A 23,193-nucleotide genomic window follows, 5' to 3' on the forward strand; every position below is an offset into this window, starting at 1 on the left:
ATGCCGCCCCCACCACGATGCCACCCTGGGCAACCGCCCATGTCGCCCCTGTCAGAGTTTTACCCCTGATACTGCTGGATAAACAGAAACTCACTCAGGAACGAGCTCAAGTTTTCACTCGCGAGAGGGAAGCAGTTGTCTCCAACTCACTTCAACTTGCTTCCCCCTGCAGAGTGCTTTTATTGTTTACACACATGAATATGCATAGTCTCATTAACATCTGATATCTTAAACACGAATCTATGTGAACAAAGAGCAACTGTCTGTGTGTGTGTGTGTGTGTGTGTGTGTGTGTTTGTCAAGCTATGGCCCTGTGAACGCCTCCTTAAAAAACAGTGGCAGGACTCCACCTAAACAAAGGGCTCTTATACTTAAACAGATACAGAATAAGTGTATAAATCAGAGACAGAAGGTACGACCTCTCTCGTGACCTTAGGGTGTGTGTGTATGCCAGAACACTCTGGAAGGCACATAGGATAGTTTTTGGTGCCGTTGACCCGGATTGAGGAGGGACATTTTTGGCGGTTCGGACAGAGGAGGCCAAGGTCCAGGGGCGGTCAAACGGACGGACGGGAACCAGCAGGTCGAGTGAGTGACGGGCCCTTAATAGAAAGGTAAGGCACCACCTGTTGATTAAAGAAAATATCCAAAAGGTGCTGAATTGGGAATCAAGCTCAATTAAATGTCCACTCAGTAGATTTTCTGGTGAAACGTTCGTGGTGATTTTGGGTAATTGGTGATAAAAGCGAAAGTTTGGGGAATATTGGATTGACGAAAACTTGTTGTTGTTAATGCTGGGGTGAATTTCAAAGCTGATGTGACGTGTGTTTAAAGCTGATGTTTTATGTGAGTGTCAATTGTGTTATATCAGCCAAGGAAAGAGATTAGATTAGGACATTCGGTTAATGGATTTAATTCCCAATTGATGAGAGGGTTGGACCCGAGCAGGTAAGTAAACTGGTGGTTAGAGTCCACAGTGGTGCTTATAAATTTATTTAAATTATTTAGGACGGGGAGGGCGATCCCTAGGAGCGCAGTTTGTTCAGCGTGTGGCAACGACTCCTGGCTGTTGACGCACGGTGAGTTATTAGCCCAGGTACTTCCCGCGGGGATTCGAACGCCCGTTAAAAACTAAGTGGTCAAGGATCACTTCTTTACTGCGCTATTTGGGTGGTGAAGCGAGGCTCGGGCGTGACTATTTAAACGTGGAGTGACCGGTAAAGCTCTAAGTAAAGCTTCAGGCGACAGTTGCATACTGAGACGCTGGTTAAGTGGAGCTTCTAGTCAAGCTGCGGGAAGCGCTTTTAAATTAACATAAGGCCTAGAAATTTGACCGCTGTTGGTGACGGCGTTCCCGAAGCCAGGAAGGTGGGCGGACCTGGGCTTAGAGGCTTTTAAATTAGTCGAAATTTGGTAGGATGACTGGTACCAGAGGAAGATGATGTGAAGTTGTGATATGGAAAAGCGGAATATCGAGTAATGGAAGTGTTGAATACTGAGTAAAGGAAATGTTGAATATTGTGTCTTGGCATTCGGTGTCTTTTGTTATGTGCATACACGTCTGAACATATAATTGAGCGTAAAATTGTTGTTGAGTGTATTGTCACACAGTGGAAAATTGTGTTTTCATATTTTGTTTTGAATCAGACTGTTTATTGCTACATAGTGATTTTATTTGCATGTTTTATTGCTATAGTGCTCTTGCATGATTGTTTATTGATATTTTTATTGCATGATTTTATCCCCATATTTATACTGTTTCGTGTCGCTGTATAGTATTCTTTTTTATTCCACTGTGGATTGGACAGATAATCGCGTGCACCTGTGAGGTGGAGGCGTGCCCCCGAGGTGGCCTATTGGCCGCCAAACTGACTTAAGGGAGATAGTGAGCGCAAAGACAGGAGAAGAGACACACGGAAAGCGAAGAGCAGGAAACCGAACGTGTGCAGACGAGCGCATGTATAGAAGGACCGGCCTGCCTGTGCGGTGTCACGAGACTTCCGGCGATCGGCCAGCATAACCTGGCGATTCAGTTCTGACGGACAGAATAGCAACAGTGGGAGGCGACGCGTGAAATCCACAGTAGGGCAGAGGGGACGCCTCTGCCTGCATCCGTGAGTATCGCTTTCCCACTGTTGGGCGCTAGGCGTGGTTTTGCCGGGGAAGGGTAACAGTGGCTGTGCCGACTACGTTGCTGGCCCGTGTTTGTTGTTTTAGGGCCGGGCTACGAGGGAAGCCGTGTGCGGGTGCGGAGAGTGGCTGGACTGCACGGTCACGCGCCGCCAGGTGGGGATAGGAGCCTCCTCCCTGGCCTTCTGCTGGCAAGATTTTCCCATCCCGGAAGAGGAGCTCCCCTTCTGTCTCTTTCAGCTAAGGAACATTTGCCCGAGTGTGTGTGGTTGGACACTGGGAATAGAGGACTCTGGGGGGACGTTTTATCGTATAAAAAGGACATTCATTTAGCTTTGATTTTTTTTTTTAATTGTATTTTAATCTCTGCCGGCAGGGCTTTTTAGCGGGTTGGGAACATTTATTTTTATTGTATAGTGGGGATTTTAACTTCTACTTGTGATTCTGGCTGTCCTTCTAAAAAAATAAATGGTGTGCTTAAAGCCGGCCCAGTGTCCGTACTCCGAGCGCTGATTCACTCTCTCCCCTGATGCTTGTATGTATATAGACGTGGTGGCGAAGATTTAGGTCACCAGTTTAGCGGCTACATATTTTTGGCGTTTGTCGACAGGATACAAGTTTGGGGAGCAGTGTTCAGCACCTGGAGTGCAGATATAGAAATGATGATGCCAGTGTATCCGGGTGCCCCTTGGGTACCAAAATATAAGGGTCTTGAAGCGGATGTTTCATATGGAGACTGGAAAGAACAAATACAAGGTTTATTGAATGCTCAAGAAGTAGCTGAGGCCCGGAAAGTAGAAATTTTAATTGGGGCTTTAAGTGGCGAGGCAAAGCGTCAAGTAAGCGTGTTAGAAGAAAAAGATAGAGACCAGATTAGGAAAATATTCACATATCTAGATTCTTTATATGGTGACAATACCTCCCTAGCGGTTCTGAGGTCGCAGTTTTTTAGCTGTATACAAAAACCAAATGAGTCGGTAAAATCTTTTACCTTAAGGTTGAGGGAGTTGTACTGCAGGCTACAACAGCGCAATCCAAATCAAGCACCTACTGAAAAGTGTTTACAGGAACAGATGCTGTTGGGCCTGCGGGAGGGCCCGTTGTCGCAAACCCTGCGAGCCTACGTGCGTCACCATCCAGAAGAGGATTTCGCAACAGTCCATCGGGAGGCGTTGCTTCTAGAGGAGGAACAGCTGGGACACCAGGGATTGCAAACTACGTGCTTGGCAGTGGGTGAGTCCAGGTGTGTTAAGCCACCTTATGAACCAGACTGGAAAGAGACATTTAAAAAAGAAATTATGGAGGATGTCAAGGGTCAAATGCGAGACCTTGTCAAAGATGTTGTTAATGAGATTAAACCGCTCTTGCCACAGCAAAGCCCAGCCGGCTCAGCTTTTAATAAATCAAGGTTTAAGCCAAAGCGTTCTGGGTATGCTAATAACTGGACCCGAGAGGGAGAACCCATTTGTCATCGTTGTAAACAAGCTGGGCATATTGCCAGATTCTGTCCAAGCACACTAGACCAGCAACCACCTTTAAACTAATAAACCCCACTGCAGAGGCCCAGGCGGTGGGGACAAGGGACATTTCCAACAATCAGGGGGCCAGTACAGCTTTTGTGGGAGAATGTCCACTTATTGAGGTGTGTATGGGAGGAGTTAAAATGACTGGATTATTAGACACAGGCTCTCAGGTTACACTGGTGCAACAGCAGGTAATGGATCTCCATTTCCCTGAAGTGAATAAAACTGACACACCCCTGTTGTTCGCCTTAAAGGCTGCCAATGGACTTGAGATACCATACTCAGGCTATGCAGTTATGGATTTTGAGGTAGAAGGGGTGGAGATACCAGGAAAAGGGGTTGTGGTTGTGAGAAATGACTGTTCCACGCACCCTTTAATTATTGGGATGAATGTTATTAGTGCATGCTGGAATGATGTTTTTGCCAAAGGCAAGTCTGCTTTTCACCCTCAAAAGCTGAAGTCCCGCAGAGCATGGAAGGAGGCGTTTGCTGTCTGTCAACAGACTGCTACCACCAAGACTGATGGCTTTCTAGGCTATGTTCGACCTGCTAGCCGCAGAGGAGTCAAGGTGCCCCCGAACTGTGAAGTGATGGTCTGGGGCCGGACGTGTAAAGGTAAAGGTGGGACAGAACGTTTGGCACTAGTGGAAGCATTACCTGATGCTGGACCCTGGGGGGTAGCCCGAACCCTGTCAGTAGTCAAAGGAGGGAGGCTCCCCATCCGGGTCTGTAACCCTAATCCATATGAAGTGACTATAGGACGCTACCAGAAAATGGGACAGTTGTATCAGGTGGAGGAGTCGGATGTGGAGGGGGACAGTGATCTTAGCCTGACAGTGGGATCCGATGGTGTGATCGAGGTGGGCGTAGTTGAAGCAGCTGGGCCCGAAGAGCCTGTGATCCTGAAGAGGAGGTGAGTCAACTGATTAACGGCATAGACTTGACCCCCAGCAGAAGGCCGAGCTCCAGACCCTGCTGCAGAGGTGGCGAAAGGTGTTTGCTGTGAATGAGGAGGATTACGGAAGAACTGATTTGGTCCAACACCAGATCCACACAGGTGATGCACCACCCATTAAACAAAAATACCGCCCCTTACCACCACTGATGTACAAGGAGATTAAGATACTCCTAGCAGATATGCTGAAAAAAGGTGTTATTCGGGAGAGTAGCAGTCCCTGGGCAGCCCCATTGTGTTGGTGAGGAAAAGGATGGCAGTTGGCGATTTTGTGTAGACTACAAAAAATTAAACGCAGTAACTCATAAAGATGCGTTCCCACTCCCCGAATTGAAGAGACTTTAACATGTCTGACCAGAGCCGAGTGGTTTTCCACACTGGATCTTGCCAGTGGATACTGGCAGGTGGAAATGGATCCCAAGGATCGGGAGAAAACTGCATTTACCACCCCGTTGGGGTTGTTTGAGTTTGATCGCATGCCTTTTGGACTCTGTAATGCCCCTGCCACCTTTCAGCGCCTGATGCAGCGGTGTCTAAGTAGTCATCTCTCTGAATCTGTTTTGGTATATCTGGATGATATAATAATCTACTCACCTGACTTCTCTACTCATCTACAGCAGTTGGAGAACGTCCTGCAGAAGCTGTGGCAACATGGACTGAAGCTGAGGCTGGACAAATGTAAGCTGTTTCACCGTCAGGTGAAGTTCCTGGGGCATCTTGTCGACCAACAAGGGGTAAGACCGGACCCTGAGAAAATCCAAGCTGTTCAGAACTGGCCTGTTCCTCTACCACCCGTCAGGTCAGAGCTTTCCTGGGCCTGGCAGGTTACTACAGGCGGTTCGTCCCAGGGTTTGCTAGGTTGGCTAGACCTTTAAATGCTCTGCTTGTGGGAATTTCTAGCAGGTCGAGCATGCAGGTCCAGTGGTCTGCTGAATGTCAGGAAGCCTTTGACAGTTTGAAACGTGCTCTTACCGGGCCTCCTATTCTGGCTTATGCAGATTTCCTGGAGCCCTTTGTACTTTATACTGATGCCAGCAATCAAGGCTTAGGTGCTGTGTTAGCTCAGGTGCAAGATGGCCAGGAACGGGTGATTGCATATGCCAGCAGGAGCCTACACCCACCGAGCGAAACGACAAAAACTATAGCTCCTTCAAATTGGAACTTTTAGCCCTGAAATGGGCCGTTACTGAGAAGTTCAAGGATTACTTGACAGGTGCCAAGTTTGTCGTGTATACTGACAACAATCCCGTGGCCCACCTACAGAATGCTAGACTTGGGGCAACAGAGCAACGCTGGGTGGCGCAGCTGGCATCCTTTGACTTCGAGGTTAAGTACAGGGCCGGAAAAGAGAATGCTAATGCTGATGCTCTCTCTAGGTTTCCCACAGACTGCCAAACAGCCTATATAAACACAACGAGTGCGCCATGTCGGGATCCACAGGGGCTGGTGCCACAGATGAATGACTGGAAGGAGGCGCAGGAAAAGGACATGGATCTGCGCATCCTGAGGGAGTATGTGGAACGGGGAGTCCCCCCGGATGCACCAACGAGGGGATCCCTGCCTAGCCCTGTACAGAAGTTATTACATCAATGGAGAAGGCTGCAGGTTTGTGAGGGTACGCTGTGCAGAGAGGTAAGGGACCCTAACACTAACGAAATGTACCTTCAGATCCTATGTCCTGCAGAGAGACACAAGGAGGTGTGGGAGAAGTATCATGAGGCAGCGGCGCATGCAGGAGTGGAAAAGACACTGTCCAGGATACGTCGCTTCTTTTATTGGCCCAGCATGGAAGAGGAGGTGCGCGAATTCCAGCTAGGGTGCGCTGCATGTAGCCTGCGAGATAGAAATAGGCCTAGAGCCCCTTTGCATCCCATTATTGTGTCGTATCCCCTTGAGATTGTGGCCTTGGACTTTCTTACATTGGGGAGGCCCACAGACAGGTACCAGAATATTCTGGTGATGACTGATCTTTTCAGACGGTACGCCTGGGCAGTTCCTACCAAAGATCAGACTGCTCAGACTGCAGTGCACGCTCTTTGGGCTCACGTGATTCAGACCTTCGGTTGCCCGACCAGGCTGCACTCAGATAGAGGTGGTAGTTTTGAGTCTGCCCTGATGTACCAGTTGTGTAAGTGCTATGGCATTACAAAAAGCAAGACCACCCCATACCACCCGGCTGGAAATGGTGGGGTTGAGAGGATGAACCAGACATTGCTGCACATGCTTCGGTCCCTAGAGTCAGAGAGACAACAGAGGTGGCCAGAATATCTCCCAGAGCTCTTACAAGCATACAACAATACTGTCCATAGTGCCACAGGGTATGCGCCGTCGTACCTGATGTTTGGGCGGCATTTGAGACAGCCGGTGGATTTAAGCCTAGGTGTTGAGCGGGAATCCCCATGCCACGACCTGGGAGGGTGGGTTAAGGACCATCACCAGAAACTATCTTTTGCCTATGAGATGGCTAGGAAAAAGATGAGGGCAGCAGCCACCCAAAACAAGAGGGCTTATGACCGAAGTGCGCGGGCCCTGCCATTGGTGCCAGGCGAGAGAGTTTGGATAAGGGACAGGAATAGGCAGGGACAAGGCAAGTTGCACCCAGGTTGGAGCTCAGAGCCGTATGTGGTAGTGGAAGAGGTTGGCAATACAGGTGTAGTGTATAAGGTGCAGCCGGAGAAAGGGGGAGGGGAGAAGGTCCTCCATCGGAATGCACTAAAGTTGTGCATTACCCCTGTAGCAGACCACCACCCAGAGGGGCAGGGAGTCAGCCTTGAGGGAGAGATGCTAGTTGAGCCTCCATTTTATGGTTTCGTGCCCAGCACTCCAGCCCAGCAGCCGAGAGAGTTGTCGGAGGTGCGGCGCTCGACGAGGCCTAATTTTGGTCAGCCACCCGCCCGTTACAGATCGCTTGACTAGGGTGACAGGGACTGTCACAGGTAAAATGTGGGGGATGTCACACAGTGGAAAATTGTGTTTTCATATTTTGTTTTGAATCAGACTGTGTATTGCTACATAGTGATTTTATTTGCATGTTTTATTGCTATAGTGCTCTTGCATGATTGTTTATTGATATTTTTATTGCATGATTTTATCCCCATATTTATACTGTTTCGTGTCGCTGTATAGTATTCTTTTTTTATTCCACTGTGGATTGGACAGATAATCGCGTGCACCTGTGAGGTGGAGGCGTGCCCCCGAGGTGGCCTATTGGCCGCCAAACTGACTTAAGGGAGATAGTGAGCGCAAAGACAGGAGAAGAGACACACGGAAAGCGAAGAGCAGGAAACCGAACGTGTGCAGACGAGCGCATGTATAGAAGGACCGGCCTGCCTGTGCGGTGTCACGAGACTTCCGGCGATCGGCCAGCATAACCCGGCGATTCAGTTCTGACGGACAGAATAGCAACAGTGGGAGGCGACGCGTGAAATCCACAGTAGGGCAGAGGGACGCCTCTGCCTGCATCCGTGAGTATCGCTTTCCCACTGTTGGGCGCTAGGCGTGGTTTTGCCGGGGAAGGGTAACAGTGGCTGTGCCGACTACGTTGCTGGCCCGTGTTTGTTGTTTTAGGCCAGGCTACGAGGGAAGCCGTGTGCGGGTGCGGAGAGTGGCTGGACTGCACGGTCACGCGCCGCCAGGTGGGGATAGGAGCCTCCTCCCTGGCCTTCTGCTGGCAAGATTTTCCCATCCCGGAAGAGGAGCTCCCCTTCTGTCTCTTTCAGCTAAGGAACATTTGCCCGAGTGTGTGTGGTTGGACACTGGGAATAGAGGACTCTGGGGGGGACGTTTTATCGTATAAAAAGGACATTCATTTAGCTTTGATTTTTTTTTTTAATTGTATTTTAATCTCTGCCGGCAGGGCTTTTTAGCGGGTTGGGAACATTTATTTTTATTGTATAGTGGGGATTTTAACTTCTACTTGTGATTCTGGCTGTCCTTCTAAAAAAATAAATGGTGTGCTTAAAGCCGGCCCAGTGTCCGTACTCCGAGCGCTGATTCACTCTCTCCCCTGATGCTTGTATGTATATAGACGTGGTGGCGAAGATTTAGGTCACCAGTTTAGCGGCTACATATGGTCACAAGTGGAGTTGGCTTTGAAAGCATGATGGAGGAGCGTGTGGTGTGTGAAAGAGATTTGATAAAGGAGTTGAGTGAATGAGGTTAAAATTGTGTGAAAAGTGATGTGTGAAATTTGCTGTTGAAAAGCTGGAAGAGTGAATGGTGTGCTGCTGAACCGTGGTAAAGTGTGGTGAATGTTTTGAAGCGTTTGTCAAGTTTGAAGCTTGTGAAGTGTTGAAGCGCTGAAGTGAGTTAGTGGCTTTGATGAATTGTGTTATTGTGTGCTGGAGAAAATAGCACAACAGAGTTTTTGCTGATTTTGCTGCGTGTAATAATCTTGATTATTCTGAATGAATGCTGTAGTCTTGTGTTTGTGATTACAAGCTGTGAGTATGGGCGCCGTAACATTTCATGAGGAGTTTTATTGAAAGAACTGCTGTAAAAAGAAGGCTGTTGATTTTGTGCTCATTATATAATTGAAAAGGAATAACTGTGTGATTGATGTTTGATATTTTCATTTGGTCTAAAGAAGGCAGAAGTGTGTGTGATTTATTTTTGACATTTTATTCAGGGTGGAGAAAATGGTGGTGTGTGGTTTGATTTATTTCTTCTCTGTATTGAGTGTGAAGAAGCGCTTGTGCATGTGGTTTATTTCTATTTTAAGCTTTGCAACGTGCTGGTGGAGTGACTGGGAGAGTGAACTTTCGCTGGTTTGGCGGGTTTAAAATTGCTGAAGTGGAGATGAGTTTTGTTTTGTTTGTGAGAGTTGTGACCCATACGGTAAAAAAATACATTTTTCCTGGCCAAAATATATTTCAAATATATGGTAAATATATGTTGTATTTGTGATGCTCAAAAAAAAATATTTTTGAAATGGAAAATATTTTTTTTTCAAACCGAAATACATTTCAAAAGATATTTTAGGGTGAAGAAAATACATTTCCTACCTTACAGTAGAATGTATATCAAAGTATCCTTTATTTAAAATGTATTTACTGCAATAATGATAATAATGATAATAATAATAAAAGTAACAACATGTACAGCTGCAAAAAACAATTGGATTCAAACAAAACAGTCAAAGGTTTAGCAAGAATTAGGTTGTTTGTTCGTTCGAGGCGATCATGGCTCAAGAGTTGGCAGTTCATCTTGTAATCAGAAGGTTGCCGGTTCGAGCCCCGGCTCCGACAGTCTTGGCCGTTGTGTCCCATACGGTAAAAAAATATATTTAAAAATATACAAAAAATGGCCAAAAAGTATATGTGCTGAAATACATTTTAAAATATATTTATATATTTTGAAATATATTTTAGCACATATATTTGCTACCCTGTAGCATCACGACCCAGAGCGTGACTTTGCTTACTCCTTCACACTTCAGCTCAGAAAGAGCTCTGGAGGAGACTCAACCTGAGGCTTCTAGGAGCACAGACCAGGCGACAGTAGAACGCATAAGCCGAGAAGTGGCAGCTCGGGAATCATGGACTGAAGACGGAGCCTCAGAGGAGGATCACACTGAGCCGCAGCCTAAGGGGTTGCCAGCTCAGGTGAACCAAAAGGCTTGCCAGAGACCAAACGTTGTCGACGCTCCGGAAGATCAGTGGCAGGGGGCGGTCGTTGGAAAAATGTATACCAACCGGGAAGCTCTGACAAAGCTACAAGAGAAAGTGAGGGAGGTGGAAGAGAAAATAGTAGAAGAACAGTTAGAGGCATTGGGGGATGACCTTAAGATGTTGGCAACAAAATGACGGAAATCGAGCGTAGCGTCAACATTGGGGGCTCCCCCAGCCCAGTGGCTGACTGGGGCTGGGGGAGGAGCAATACTGACGGGACCCACAGAGACCAGACAGCATGGGAATGGCAGATCCTATGTTGTCAATGACCGTGGAAGGCACAGATATGACCTTCCTGGTGGACACTGGAGCGACTTACTCGACACTGAGAGAAAGACCAAGCAGTGCAACACTCTCGAATCACATGGTGAGTGTGGTAGGTTTCTCTGGGGTTCCAATGACTCTGCCAGTAACCGATCCAGCCCTGACAAAGCTGAGAAAACAGACTTTAAGGCACAGATATGTGGTGTCCCCTCAAGTGCATTTGACAGTATTTTTTGCTACAAAAATAAAGCTGTCTGTTTGTGTTTATTTCCCTGTTTGTGAGTCCTGTGTTCTATTTTACATTCAGTACCATCATGGCAATACTAACATGAGACAAGCAAATTCTGACATGATCTCTTCCTTCACTAAACATGGAAAACCACACCAGTTGGTTATAATCAAATACAGCTGGACTCAAATGAAGGTGTAGAACCATCTCAAGGATCATCAGAAGAAATGGACAGCACCTAAGTCAAATATATGAGTGTCACAGCAAAGGGTCTGAATACCTAGGGCCATGTGATATGTAAGTTTTTTCTTTTTTAACAAATCTAGAAAAATGTCAACAATTGTGTGTTTTTCTGTCACTACGGGTTGCTGTGTGTACATTGAGGAAAAAATGAACTTAAATGATTTTAGCAAATGGCTGCAATATAACAAAGAGTGAAAATTTTAAAGGCGCCTGAATACTTTTGGTATCCACTGTAGTGTATGTGAGCACCTTTGTGTACACCTGTGTGCGTGAGCGCGCTTGAGTTCAAAAGGTTTCTCCATGTAACGATCTGCTTGAGGGTTTGGGGAGCCATAGCCCTCCCCCCCAAAAGCATGAAGTGGGCGCAGAGGAGACCCAGGGCCAGACATCCACAGTGCGAAAGCCCAAGGAGGAACACCAGAGAGGCAACCACGCCACCCTCCCTGAAAGAGCTGAGGAGAGCCCCAGACGTGGTGTCACCCAGCACCACGATGCAGAAGCCACAGAGGGCCGCAGTGACGAGCCCGCAGTGACGAGCCCGCAGGTCCCGCCGGTAGCAAGTCGCACCAGAGTGGACCGAGCCACGGAGACCCAAGGCAACGCCACCTCACCGGAAGGGGCCCAACCTGGCCACAGGCGCCAGGCCCCACCAAGCAGCCATCAGGAGTGAGCTGGGTAAACAGCCGAGTGCTCAGCCCCGAACGCAGAGAACCACCGACTCACCGACGACTGAAGGCATCGGCCACCAGCAGGTAGTGAGGTGGGTGAAGCTAGGCCTCCACAACTGTCGGGACCTGAGATATTCCAAGTTAGGCGGAGGTGGGGACTCGACCTGACTCATAGACATAGACAAACTGGCACACACAGACACAAGCATACATTCCCACCCTTATTCACAGAAATACAAATACTCAGCAGAAATGAACACTATACACCCATTCACACTCCTCAGACATACTCTATATGTGGCGCTGCTCCACTGGGCCCCGGTCTGGATGGGCCTGGGCCCCCCTTTCCCTGGCGGGTTGCAGAGTATGGGGGTGCCTACTGGGGTCAGCGGGGAGCTGACCCCAGGGAGGGGTCACTTGCCCCTCCCTTCCTTCCCTCCCCATCTCCAGCTGCCTCCCTCTTCCCGCTCCACCACAATCACCCACACATGCAGGGCCTTGGGGTAGGGGTGTGTCACCAGGGTGCAGAGGAGACATCCCCCCCCTCTGTCCCCTTCTGGCTGCCTCTGCCTCAATTTTATCCCACAACTTAGACATTCACATTACTCACACTCTCATTACACATACATATAGGATCTTGGGGGTGGGCACGCTACACGGATTCCAATCACCATCAGGGTGTACACCTCACCCCTGGCGTCGCTGCCCACCTCTCAATTTTAAATACACGTAGACATTGAGGGCTAGCAGGAGGGGCTATACGCTTACCTGCTGCTCTCACAGGTAGCTCCATGCCCTCCTGGGTTTTAAATGCACCTTAGAACACACATACATCAACACTACATATGAGCGGGTGGAGGGAGGTTTGGAGTCTTCCTACACCCCCGTTCTCTGCGGCCTGCTGGAGCGGGGGGGCTAGGAGGAGGAGTTGGCCGTCCGACTGGGGTCTTCAATGTGGGGCCTCCCTGCTGCTGCGGAGTCGGGGCGGTCTGCTTCTCCCCACCGCAGGGAAAAGGGTAACACCACCTGGGTCTGGGCGCAGTTTCCCCCTCCAGGGGCAAGGGTACCTAGGCCCAGGGCTTAGAGTACGCTTGGGGAGTGTGATTGTGTGTACAGTGTCTCTCTATGTCTGTCTCCACGTTGGGTGAGTGTTGAGAGCATGAGGGTGGGAATAGATGTTTGTATCTGTGTGTGCCTGTTTGTCTGTGTCTATATGTCAGGTTGGGTATCAGACCCCACCTCTCTGGGGACATCTCAGGCCCTCCAAGGTTTGGAGGCCCATCTCCCCCCACCACTTCACCTGCCGGTGGCAGACGCCCTCAGACATCGGTGCATTGGTGGTTCTTTGTGTCCGGGGGTGGGCGCCCAGGTACCCACCGGCTCACTCCTTGGCGGCTGCTTATCGGGGCATGGAGCCTGGGGCTCGCTCGGGCCACTTCGGGGATGGGGTGCCCTCGGCCTCTCGGCCCGGGGCTCGGTCACTCAGGCACAGCTGGCTGCCGGCGGAGCTCACGGGCACGTCACTGCAACCCCCCTGGCTTCTGCTCCGCGGCTGCTGAGTGACCCCTCATCTGGGACTCTCCTCAGCTCTTTCTGGGATAGTGGCACGGCTTCCCCTCTGTTGGTCTTCCTTGGTCTCTTGTGTTCTGGGGGCCTCTGGATGTCTGGAGTTTTGATCTCCTCCATACCTGCTTCATGCCCTGGAGGTCGGGGCAGTGGCCCCCCACACCCTCTAGCAGATCATTACATGAAGGAACCTTTTAAAAACAAGCGCGTTCATGCTCACAGGTGTACACACGGGTGCTCACACACACAAACTACACCCTTTTGGGCTCCTACCTCAAAGCACACTGTGCGCTGTCGATCTCACGTGCTGCACCATAATGTTTAATATTTAGTATTTACTGTCATATTCCCATATATCATTGTGATCTTGTTTATTACTCTTGTCTTCTTCTGCTTGCTTTTTTTTTTCTTTCTCAACAGGTGATCCAGGAGATCGATATATGTATTTTTTTTTTTTTTTGTCTGCTTATTCTGTTGGTTTTTGTTTTTTGCCCTTTTCCCCCGTCCCTCTTCTCAGGTTTTTTTTTTTCTTTCCCTCTTTCTTTCTTCCCTTTCTTTCCACCAGTCAAGTCTGTCCCGTATTCAGCAAGTGAAAATAAAATAAACAATAAAAGGTGAATCAGATGGACCATTACGGCAAGGCTGGGATGGTCCATTTGGTAAAGTAAATCCGTTGGGCATCTTTCTTCGCCTTTAGACAATAATTCTGATGGCAAAAGAACCAAACGGGACAGGTTAAAAAAAAAAAAAAAAAAAAAAGAAAAGAAAAGAAATACAAATATTCAGCACTCGCCCAACATGGAAAAAAACCCAGAAATGAACACTATACACCCATTCACACTCCCCAGACATACTCTATACTCTCATGTCCAGGTATTATCGCCAGTGGGGGGAGGCAAACAGACCACCCCCTGCCCGGTAGTCACAGGGAGGCCCAGCATCGCAAACCCCGAACAGACTGCCAACTCCTCCCAGCTCCCTGCCCTGATGGAATGCAGAGAACGGGGGTGTAAAGACAACATACCTCACTCCACCTGCTCATATGTTGTGTTACTGAGTGCTGTTATAAAGTGTATTTAAAACATGGGAGGGGCATGATGATTTCTGCCAGAAAGAAGTAGGTGTTACCATCCGAAATTTGGGTCATAGAAACACACACACACTCAAAGAGCTTGAAGTGAACTGGGGCTGTAAAGAGTGTGGCCGTTGGATCTCTAGGTCAGTCAAACAGCCTGGAGCTGCTAAATTTGAATCCACCAATCAGAAAGGCTGCTTCTTTCCCACCAAAACAGCTGCATCTGCTGTAGCCCTTAAATACACGAACAAAGAGAGGGCTTTCTGCAATCTATTTCTGAAATTGAAGATTCCAAACAAATGGCTATAATTTCCAAAGCGTAGACATTTCAGCATGACAATGACCCAATACACACAGTAAATGTGGTGACGAAATGGATATCTATCTATCTATCTATCTATCTATCTATCTACTGTTAACCATTTTAAACCTCTAGCAGTTCACCACTTACTTTTGTACTATTACAAGCTATTCACTGGGCTTTGTGTTATTTAGAGTATTTAATGATTAAATACACAGCCTGGAGCTGCTCAGTTTGAATCCACCATGATTGAATACTCACTTATTTAATCTTTCTTTCCCTGTTAGTTAACACCTGTATAATTTTATCTTTCTATATATCTTCTTCTACTTAAAACCTGTGTGTTTTTTAGCAAGTTTGATTTGATATTCACTTTTATTTTTGTGTAATTACTGCCAATGAGCTGTTGGCATATTCAGTACTTTGTTAATGGTCTTACATTATTCATGTTTTAACCTCCTGTTTTATTGTGAAGTACTTTGGTGTACCGTTGGATATATAAATAATTTTGTATTGTATTGTATTGTGTAGTATTTAATCTTTTGGTTTCTCTCTGTGCTCCATGGCTGTTTTCCAATCCAGCGACCGCGAGCTTCGTAGTGTGCATTTGGCGACCGATTACATCACAGCGACGCGACAAAGGGCGTCCCAATTGGAAATGTACTCCAAATGCAGTCGACAAATGCGCAGTTCATTTTGAAGGGTGGGTCCGGTGTAGACATCATGGTCCCATATATCCCGCAATTCATAGCGCGGCAATGGGTGTGGATATTTTCTCCGAAAAAAACGACGGATGGCTGAAGCGGGGCGGCTGAAGAGCAAAGTTTTAAAAGTAAGTACTGAATATCATGTCACTTATTTATGTCCGAATGTTTAATAATGAAGAACATTAAAACATTACTGTTGGCCACGTGTTAGTGTAACATAGTTAGAGTCAAAGTTAAATCCCGCTAAATAGGACATTGGCACCACCTATTGTTGTAAAAGTCACCCTGCAACATTCACAAAAGGCAAGGGATTCTGGGGCTGTGTCCCAATTCAGGGTATGCACGCTTGAAGTACGCATTTCAAGTGCGATTACATCACAGCCACGCGACGACGGCTGTCCCAATTCAAATGCATACTCCAAATGCGCCGTCGATTTCCCCAAATATCAAGCGTGGCCCGGTGACTTTTTTTCCCCTTTGTAACGTTACAAAGGGGAACCGAGCAAATGCCCGATGGCCAGTCCAGCATTGGTCGTGCCATCAGTTAACCCTTCGCGTGCCAACTTTGGCCCCTTTGACCCATTTAGCAGAAGTCAGCCTGTTTAAGGCTCTGATATCTATTCTGTATGACTTAAAGCAGTTATGACATGGTCTGATTTTCTCACCCAATAAAGGAATATTTAATATATCAGTCTACTCTTCATTCTATCAGAAACAGTTATCACAGCTCGTACATTTTCTTTTTACACATATATGTAAGCATTGAGCCAAATTTAGTAATGCCAACATATTAAAAGAACAATATTTGTCTCTTATATATAATACATCTGTATATACACTGTCACAGATACTTGTCTTTGAGTGAAGATTTAAGGTGATAGGAGATATAAATAACTGCTAGCATCTTTGACCCACAGTTCAAGCTCATATGTGTGTGTATATACATATATATCTATATATCTATATATATATGTGTATATATATATATATATGTATATATATATATATATATATGTATATATGACAATACATATAATATTGTCCATATTATATTTACATTACCACAGTGAGATGACTTGAGTCTCATGAACAACATTAGCTAATTATTATTTACTAACTAATCTTAAAATGACTGTTCGGTACAGAAATGAAGCCCAACTATCATGTTTTACAGTCCTGTGGTCTCAACTAATCAAAGTGATGTCATGTCAAAAATGAATGACCAACAAAACATTTTTTCTCCTTAATTTTTGTCAAACAGTGCTGTATGAAGAGTTTCTTGCGGTTAGTATCATGGTTGCTAGGCAACCTGAACAGCGCGACAAAGGCTAGACTGTCCCATTTCACAAGCCTCTCACTTCCGCACTTCCCGTACTTGTAGTCAGAGGCGGAGGCAGACATTTGAAACACCCGGGGCTTAGCCCTGAAGGGTAGTATGCATGTGGGATTTTTTTTGGGGGGGGGGGGGGGGTTAGAAATGACTGAAACATTAATTTACATAAACATTTTTTAATTAAGGAGCAAGGCAGAACAAAGTTGGGGCTGTATCAAGACACAGGGACTAAACCCCAATTCAACCAGACCCAGAACTGATCCAGAATTAAAACAGGACTACAACAGTTCAAAATCAGGACTACTTAGGATTTAACCAAGACAGAACCAGAATCAAAACTAGATGATTGTCAGTCAGGCACCTAACTATGAAAAACTTACACTCCAAAACACCCCGGGCTTCTGAAAAAACAACCCGGGCTTAAGCCCAGTAAGCCCCCCCCCCTCCCTGCTCCACCACTGCTTGTAGTACGCACCGTACATAGTACGCACCGTACGTAGTACGCATAGTGTGCGTACTTCAAGCGTGCATACCCTGAATTGGGACACATGCCGTTTCTCAATTCTCAAGTACGTGAGTACGTACTCGCATTCTCGGCGAGTACGTACTGGCCGAGAACGCACGGGAGTACGGACTCGCCGAGAACGCGAGTACGTACTCACGTACTTGAGAATTGAGAAACGGCCTTTGTCTGAGTTTCAGACGAAATGCATTCTGGGATATTTAGTTTTCAGTTTTTCAGTTTTCAGTTTTATTTGTCATATGCAAGTTAGCACAGGGTCAACATTGCAATGAAATGTGTTTGACGAGCAGCAGTCACTCAGCAGCATGATACAGTAGGAGAAAATATAATAAAATATAATAAAATAAAATAAAATAAAATAAAAAATAGAAAAATAGTAAAGAGCAAAATATTAGAGAGACATGGTAAAAGAGAAAAGATGACTAAATATATATGTATCTATAAATATAAATATAAATATATGTACACTAGTGATTAAATAAGAAAATCTTGAAAAGAAATATGGGGGGGGGGGCAGATGGGATATTGCACAGGAATGAGCAGCAGAAAATTACAGTATTGCACTTTTTAAATATAAATATCAATAACAATAAAGTGAAGTGACCAGTGCAGATCAAACAGAGTGCTTGTGAAGCTGCAGGGTAGCTTCTGACTGCGTCCTGTGGACTGTGTTGTGTCTGTTTAAGTGTTGTGGTTGAGGTGTCGTATGGCTTGGTGGTAAAAACTGTTTTTAAGTCTTGTAGTCCGAGCAGACAGACTCCAGTAACGTCTGCCAGATGGTAACAAGGAGAAGAGCTGATGTGCTGGGTGGCTGTGGTCCTTGATGATGCTGTGTGCTTTACGGAGGCATCGCTGGAGATAAATGTCCTGAATGGCAGGAAGCCTCGTGCCAGTGATGTGCTCTGCTGCCTTCACCACCCTCTGTAGTGATTTACAGCTGCTGGCAGAGCAGCTTCCGTACCAAACTGTGATGCAGCTCGTCAGCAAGCTCTCAATTGCACACCTGTAAAAATTTGAGGTGATGTTGCTAAACATGCTAAACTTCCTCAGCCTCCTCAGGAAGTAAAGCCGCTGGTGTAACACACCCCAAGCAAGAGGGCGGTTGACAGATTATGTCTGGTTCTGAAAAGAACAGATAAATCATGAGATGGACGACAGGTAGTGTGTTTCCTCTCTCGCTTCTGCCAGATCTTTATTTAAACACATTCATGTGTTCACAACAGGTTGCAAAAACTTCCTAACATCTCTGTCTCACATTCCCAAAGCCCAAAATCAGAATAAACTAAAATAGTATAAACAAAAATCTAACAGTCATCTCTGTTGTTTGTTACTAAGAGCTATAAATCACACACTTTTTTCACACATAGTTTGATAAAGCAAACATTCCAATACTTTACCATATACTAATGGCATATCTGTATAGTGGAAATCTCCACATCAACATTGCAGAGCGATCAGAATTATTACTACTTTATTATTACCTTAGACAATAACAGTGACAACACATCAAACTGTCTCTGTGAACACATTAACTCAAATATACAGGAGCCGTGGTGTACTTTTGTTACACGAGGGTGCCTTAAGTTTAGAAAACAACAAAGCCGACGTATACTCCAGCCTGCGGCGAGCTAAGCTAGCTCCTACTCTCGATCGTAACACATTTCAATGAGCAAAACAAACAAATACAGATCTCAGCATAACAAACTGCTGGTTGGGTTTTACCCTTATTTGTCGGGTAAATTATGTGGACCACATGTGTGGTCTTATTACTTACTAACCTGAAAAGAACAGATAAATCATGAGATGGACGACAGGTAGTGTGTTTCCTCTCTCGCTTCTGCCAGATCTGAAGACAAGCAGTAGCGTCACACTAAACCATCTCACTAGGGCGGAAGTGCCCTCCTGTGGCGTAACTAGGGATCACACCACATGTTGGATCTCCAACAAAAATCACAAGATTAAGGCCCTGCCTTAACAAAACTACACCTAAAACTTATACAATATACAAAAATTAAATCACATAATGTGACTACACATTACAGTGTGTCACACGCTCCCTGACAAAATAAGAATGGCTCCTGGCATTCAAACCTCAATTTTTCTCAAAACATTGACACATACACTTATTCAATATAGCAAAGGTGTGTGTATGTAAGGTGTGTAAGCATATGGAAGGTGAGGTGCAAAGCCTGTGGGTGTTGGAATATGATAAGGAACTGTCCATGGTGGCATGTAGGGTGAGGAGAGCGTTGCAACTGTAGGATGAGGCTGGTACGATGGTTCACCCAGTGTTTGGTATGTCAGCATTTGCCTTGGTTTCCTCTCCCTAGTCGACCTTCTCATGTCGCTAGTGGAACATAGTGGAGGGGTGCGTGCAGACAGTTCATCCTCATTTGGAATTGACAGTTCATCATCTGCACTTTCTGATGGGACTGGGTCATGTAGTGAAAGCACCTCTGGAAGGTTGTCTCCTAGACTGACTTGATCTTGGCTGACTGGCCGGCCAATATAGCTTTCCTCCCTGACAGATACCTTCGCATGACTGTTTCCTTCAGCGGAGGCTGGGTCAGGCTGTTCTGCAGTAGGTATCCTATGGTAAGTCTTTCCTTTGATGGGCTCTCTTTCTTTTACAGGAAGCCTCAACCAGAATTTTCCATTGCTCTCTTCAGAATCTGAGTCACTTGTTTCAGTCTGTTGCCTTCTCCTGCCTCTGTCCCCTGGCAGGTTGTTTGATTTTGTTTGTCTCTTTGGTGTAGGTTCGGGAATCTGCTGTGGAGCCTCAACTGGCAAGTCATTCACAAGTAGTAACAAGTTACGGTGAAGCACTCTGGTCTTATCCTTATCTCCTGCTTCTCGGTAGACGACATACACGGGGTTGTTGGCTACTTGTGCTTTGACTACGTAGATACTCTTTTCCCAGTATGACTTGAGTTTTCCAGGCCCACCTCTTTCACCAAGATTTCTAACGAGGACCCTGTCCCCAGGATGCAAGACGACACCCCTGAGTTTTTTGTCATAGTAGGATTTTCCCCGTGCGCTGGACAGTTTACTATTGTCACTGGCTATCTTGTACGCCTCAGTCATCTTTTCTGCCCACTTCTCGGCATAATGTTTGTGAGACACAGTTTTTTTCTCCCCAACCAGGCCAAACAGCAAGTCTATTGGGAGACGGGGGTGATGCCCATACAACAGAAAGTAAGGGGAATACCCCGTTGACTCATGCCGCGTACAATTGTAAGCGTGCACTGTTTGCTGAAGGTGATCTTTCCAGCATTGCTTTTCTTTGTCACTGAGTGTCCTAAGCATCTGCAAGAGAGTCCGATTAAATCTCTCGGCGGGATTACATTGGGGGTGATACGGTGTGGTCCTTGAGTGTCCAATCCCAGCTTTCTCTCTTAAAGTCCTAAAGAGCTCGTTTTCAAACTCACGACCCTGATCGTGATGCAGCCTGCCGGGATATCCAAAACGCTGGATGAAATCACCAAAGATGCGCTCAGCTGCTGTCTTGCCTGACTTATTTTTGGTTGGGTATGCTTGAGCAAACCTTGTAAAATGATCTACTACGACCAGGATATATTCATACCCACCTCGGCTGGGCTCTAGGTGCAGGTAATCTATGCATACAAGATCCAAAGGTGAGTTTGAAGTGATTGTACCCATTGGGGCACGGACATGTCCAACCGGTTTTTTTTGTTTTATGCAGGGACATTTCTTTGTGACGTAGTTTTCAACTTCCTGTTTCATAAATGGCCAGTAGAATCTCTCTCTAGCTAGGGCCAGTACTCGGTCAGTACCAATGTGTCCCATGTCGTCATGGAGGTATTTTAGTACTTTGGCCTTGTAAACTGCTGGGAGGACAAGTTGCTGTCTTTCAGTAGTACGTCGATACAAAAGTCCATTGTCAAGGCACAGTTTGCTCCATTCATGAAGCAGTCTCCTTGCAGCTTTACCTACTGTTTGTCGTATCTCGTTGGTCATTACGGCGTTTGTCTCTTTTAGCCGAACGATTTCTCCCACAGCTGGGTCTTCCCTTTGAGCCTTCACCAACTCCTCACTGCTTATGGTTGGAAGTGAAGTTGGGGGGTCTTGGTTCGTGTTGGCAGTAAGAGCCAGGACGGCGACCCAAGCTACATCCTGTTCCTGGGCTGCTTTGGCCCCACCCCATGTGGTTTGCATAACTTCATGAGAGAGCCCCTCCGTACATGCTGTCACGTACTTCTCAATGTCAAGGGGCATGCGGGACAACGTGTCAGCATCTATATTTACCTTTCCTGGTCTGTATTTTATCTCAAACCGGAAATCTGACAACTCCCCAACCCAGCGATGCCCAACAGCGTTAAGCTTAGCGGTGCTCATTATGTAAGTCAGAGGGTTGTTGTCAGTATAGATGGTGAAGTGTGGGGCATAATAGAGATAGTCTCTAAACTTTTCACACACCGCCCATTTAAGCGCCAGAAATTCTAATTTCCCACTATGCAGGCAATAGTTTTTCTCGGCTGGAGACAGCGTTCTGGAGCCATACCCAATAACCCTTAGCTTACCATCTTGCTGCTGATAGAGTACAGCGCCAAGGCCTTGCTCTGAGGCATCTGTGTGTAGCAAGAAAGGCAAGTGGAAGTCTGGGTAGGCCAGGACTGGAGGGTGGGTGAGCATGTCAATGAGTCGCTCCAGTGCCCCCTGGTGTTCCCCAGTCCACACCACAGGAGTATTGGAAGACAGCTGACTGCCTTTGGGTTTCCTCTGGTGAGATGGTGCTCGCGACATGTCAGACTTGGCTTGGAGAAGCTCATACACAGGCTTTGCGATACGTGAGAAGTCCTGAATATAGCTACGGTAATAGCTGAGGAACCCCAGGAGCCGCCTCACATCGCCGACAGTCTGCGGTGTTTTGGCCCTGAGTGACTGCACAGCCTCTAGATCCTTTGGATCAATTTGCACACCCTCTGCTGATACAAGGCGACCCAAATATCTTACTTGTCTGCGAAAGAGTTCGCACTTTTCAGGCCGTAGCTTCACACCGTGATGCTGAAGTGCTTTCAAAACTTTGCGGACGCCCTCAACATGCTCCTCAAAGGTTTTGGCATAGCAGAGGATGTCATCTAGGTAGGGAATGCAACATTCATCCCTAAATGCATCCAGCATCTCCTCCATACTCCTCTGAAAGGCTGCAGGCGCATTGGAGAGGCCGAAGGGTATTCTGACCCACTCATACAACCCCCAGGGAGTTACAAAGGCTGTGAGATGCCTTGAGCCCTCTGCCATAAATCCCTGGTGGTACGCCTTTCCTTGGTCAAGAATACTGAACCAGCAATGCCCCCCCAGCGTATCGATCAGATCTTGGATACGGGGCAGCGGGTGCCTATCAGAAATGGTTTTCTGGTTCAGTAACCGATAGTCGATGCACAGGCGTAATGTGCCATCCTTTTTGCGGACACATACAACAGGGGCAGCATAAGGAGATTTTGATTTGATTATCCAGCCCTTTGCTAAAAGGTCCTGGATGTACTCCTTTACTTCATTGAATAATGGCTTTGGGACTGAGCTGTAGGCTTTTTGCACAGGGATGTCATCTTTAAGATTTAGTGACAGCTCTAGACTTGTAATACAGCCTATATCATTAGCATCCTTTGCAAAAGCAGCTGACTCCTCAAACAGCATTTCCCTTACAACTCCCTGCTGCTCCTCTGTGAGGTGATGTACATCAACCGGTGGATGCCACAATAGAGTGGAACAACTTGGAGTAGGTGGTGTAGTGGTAGGACTCTGAATCTCTAGGTCTCTGTTTGGGAGTGAGTCAGTCTCAACAATTTTTTTGATAGGCTGGATACTGCCAATCAAAGCTTTTCGAGGTAGAATAATGTCATGTTTTGTCTGGTTCCCTAAAGGCAAATTCACATGTGGAGTTCTGCCCATCTGAACTTCTAAGAGGCCCTCACCCACATCTAGCTGTTGTAACTGTGGGCAATTTTCCTCAGGTTCGAACAGTACTAGAGGGTCACCAGGGTCA

The 23,193-nt window shown here is 46.7% G+C and overlaps 2 protein-coding genes across 4 annotated transcripts in view; both read left to right on the forward strand.

The window, feature by feature from the left end:
- The window catches only part of LOC100709547 (zinc finger protein 665), a 54,546-nt gene that overhangs the window by 13,093 nt on the left and 18,260 nt on the right, over positions 1 to 23,193 (forward strand). The gene's annotated exons all lie outside the window — the stretch shown is intronic.
- Positions 1,661 to 8,015, forward strand: LOC112842954 (uncharacterized). Of its 2 annotated transcripts, XM_025900610.1 has the most exons (5): positions 1,661 to 3,363; positions 5,226 to 5,286; positions 5,985 to 7,245; positions 7,526 to 7,544; positions 7,768 to 8,015. In XM_025900610.1, the coding sequence occupies exons 1-5, from the start codon at positions 2,790 to 2,792 to the stop codon at positions 7,785 to 7,787; spliced, it is 1,935 nt and encodes a 644-aa protein (XP_025756395.1). In that variant the 5' UTR covers positions 1,661 to 2,789; the 3' UTR covers positions 7,788 to 8,015. The 2 variants fall into 2 exon arrangements, 1 of the variants encoding a protein (XP_025756395.1); XR_003215040.1 differs by lacking the exons at positions 5,226 to 5,286; positions 5,985 to 7,245; positions 7,526 to 7,544; positions 7,768 to 8,015 and adding an exon at positions 4,157 to 4,550.

The sequence above is a fragment of the Oreochromis niloticus genome, linkage group LG3, assembly GCF_001858045.2.
Source record: "Oreochromis niloticus isolate F11D_XX linkage group LG3, O_niloticus_UMD_NMBU, whole genome shotgun sequence".
Taxonomy (NCBI): domain Eukaryota; kingdom Metazoa; phylum Chordata; class Actinopteri; order Cichliformes; family Cichlidae; genus Oreochromis; species Oreochromis niloticus.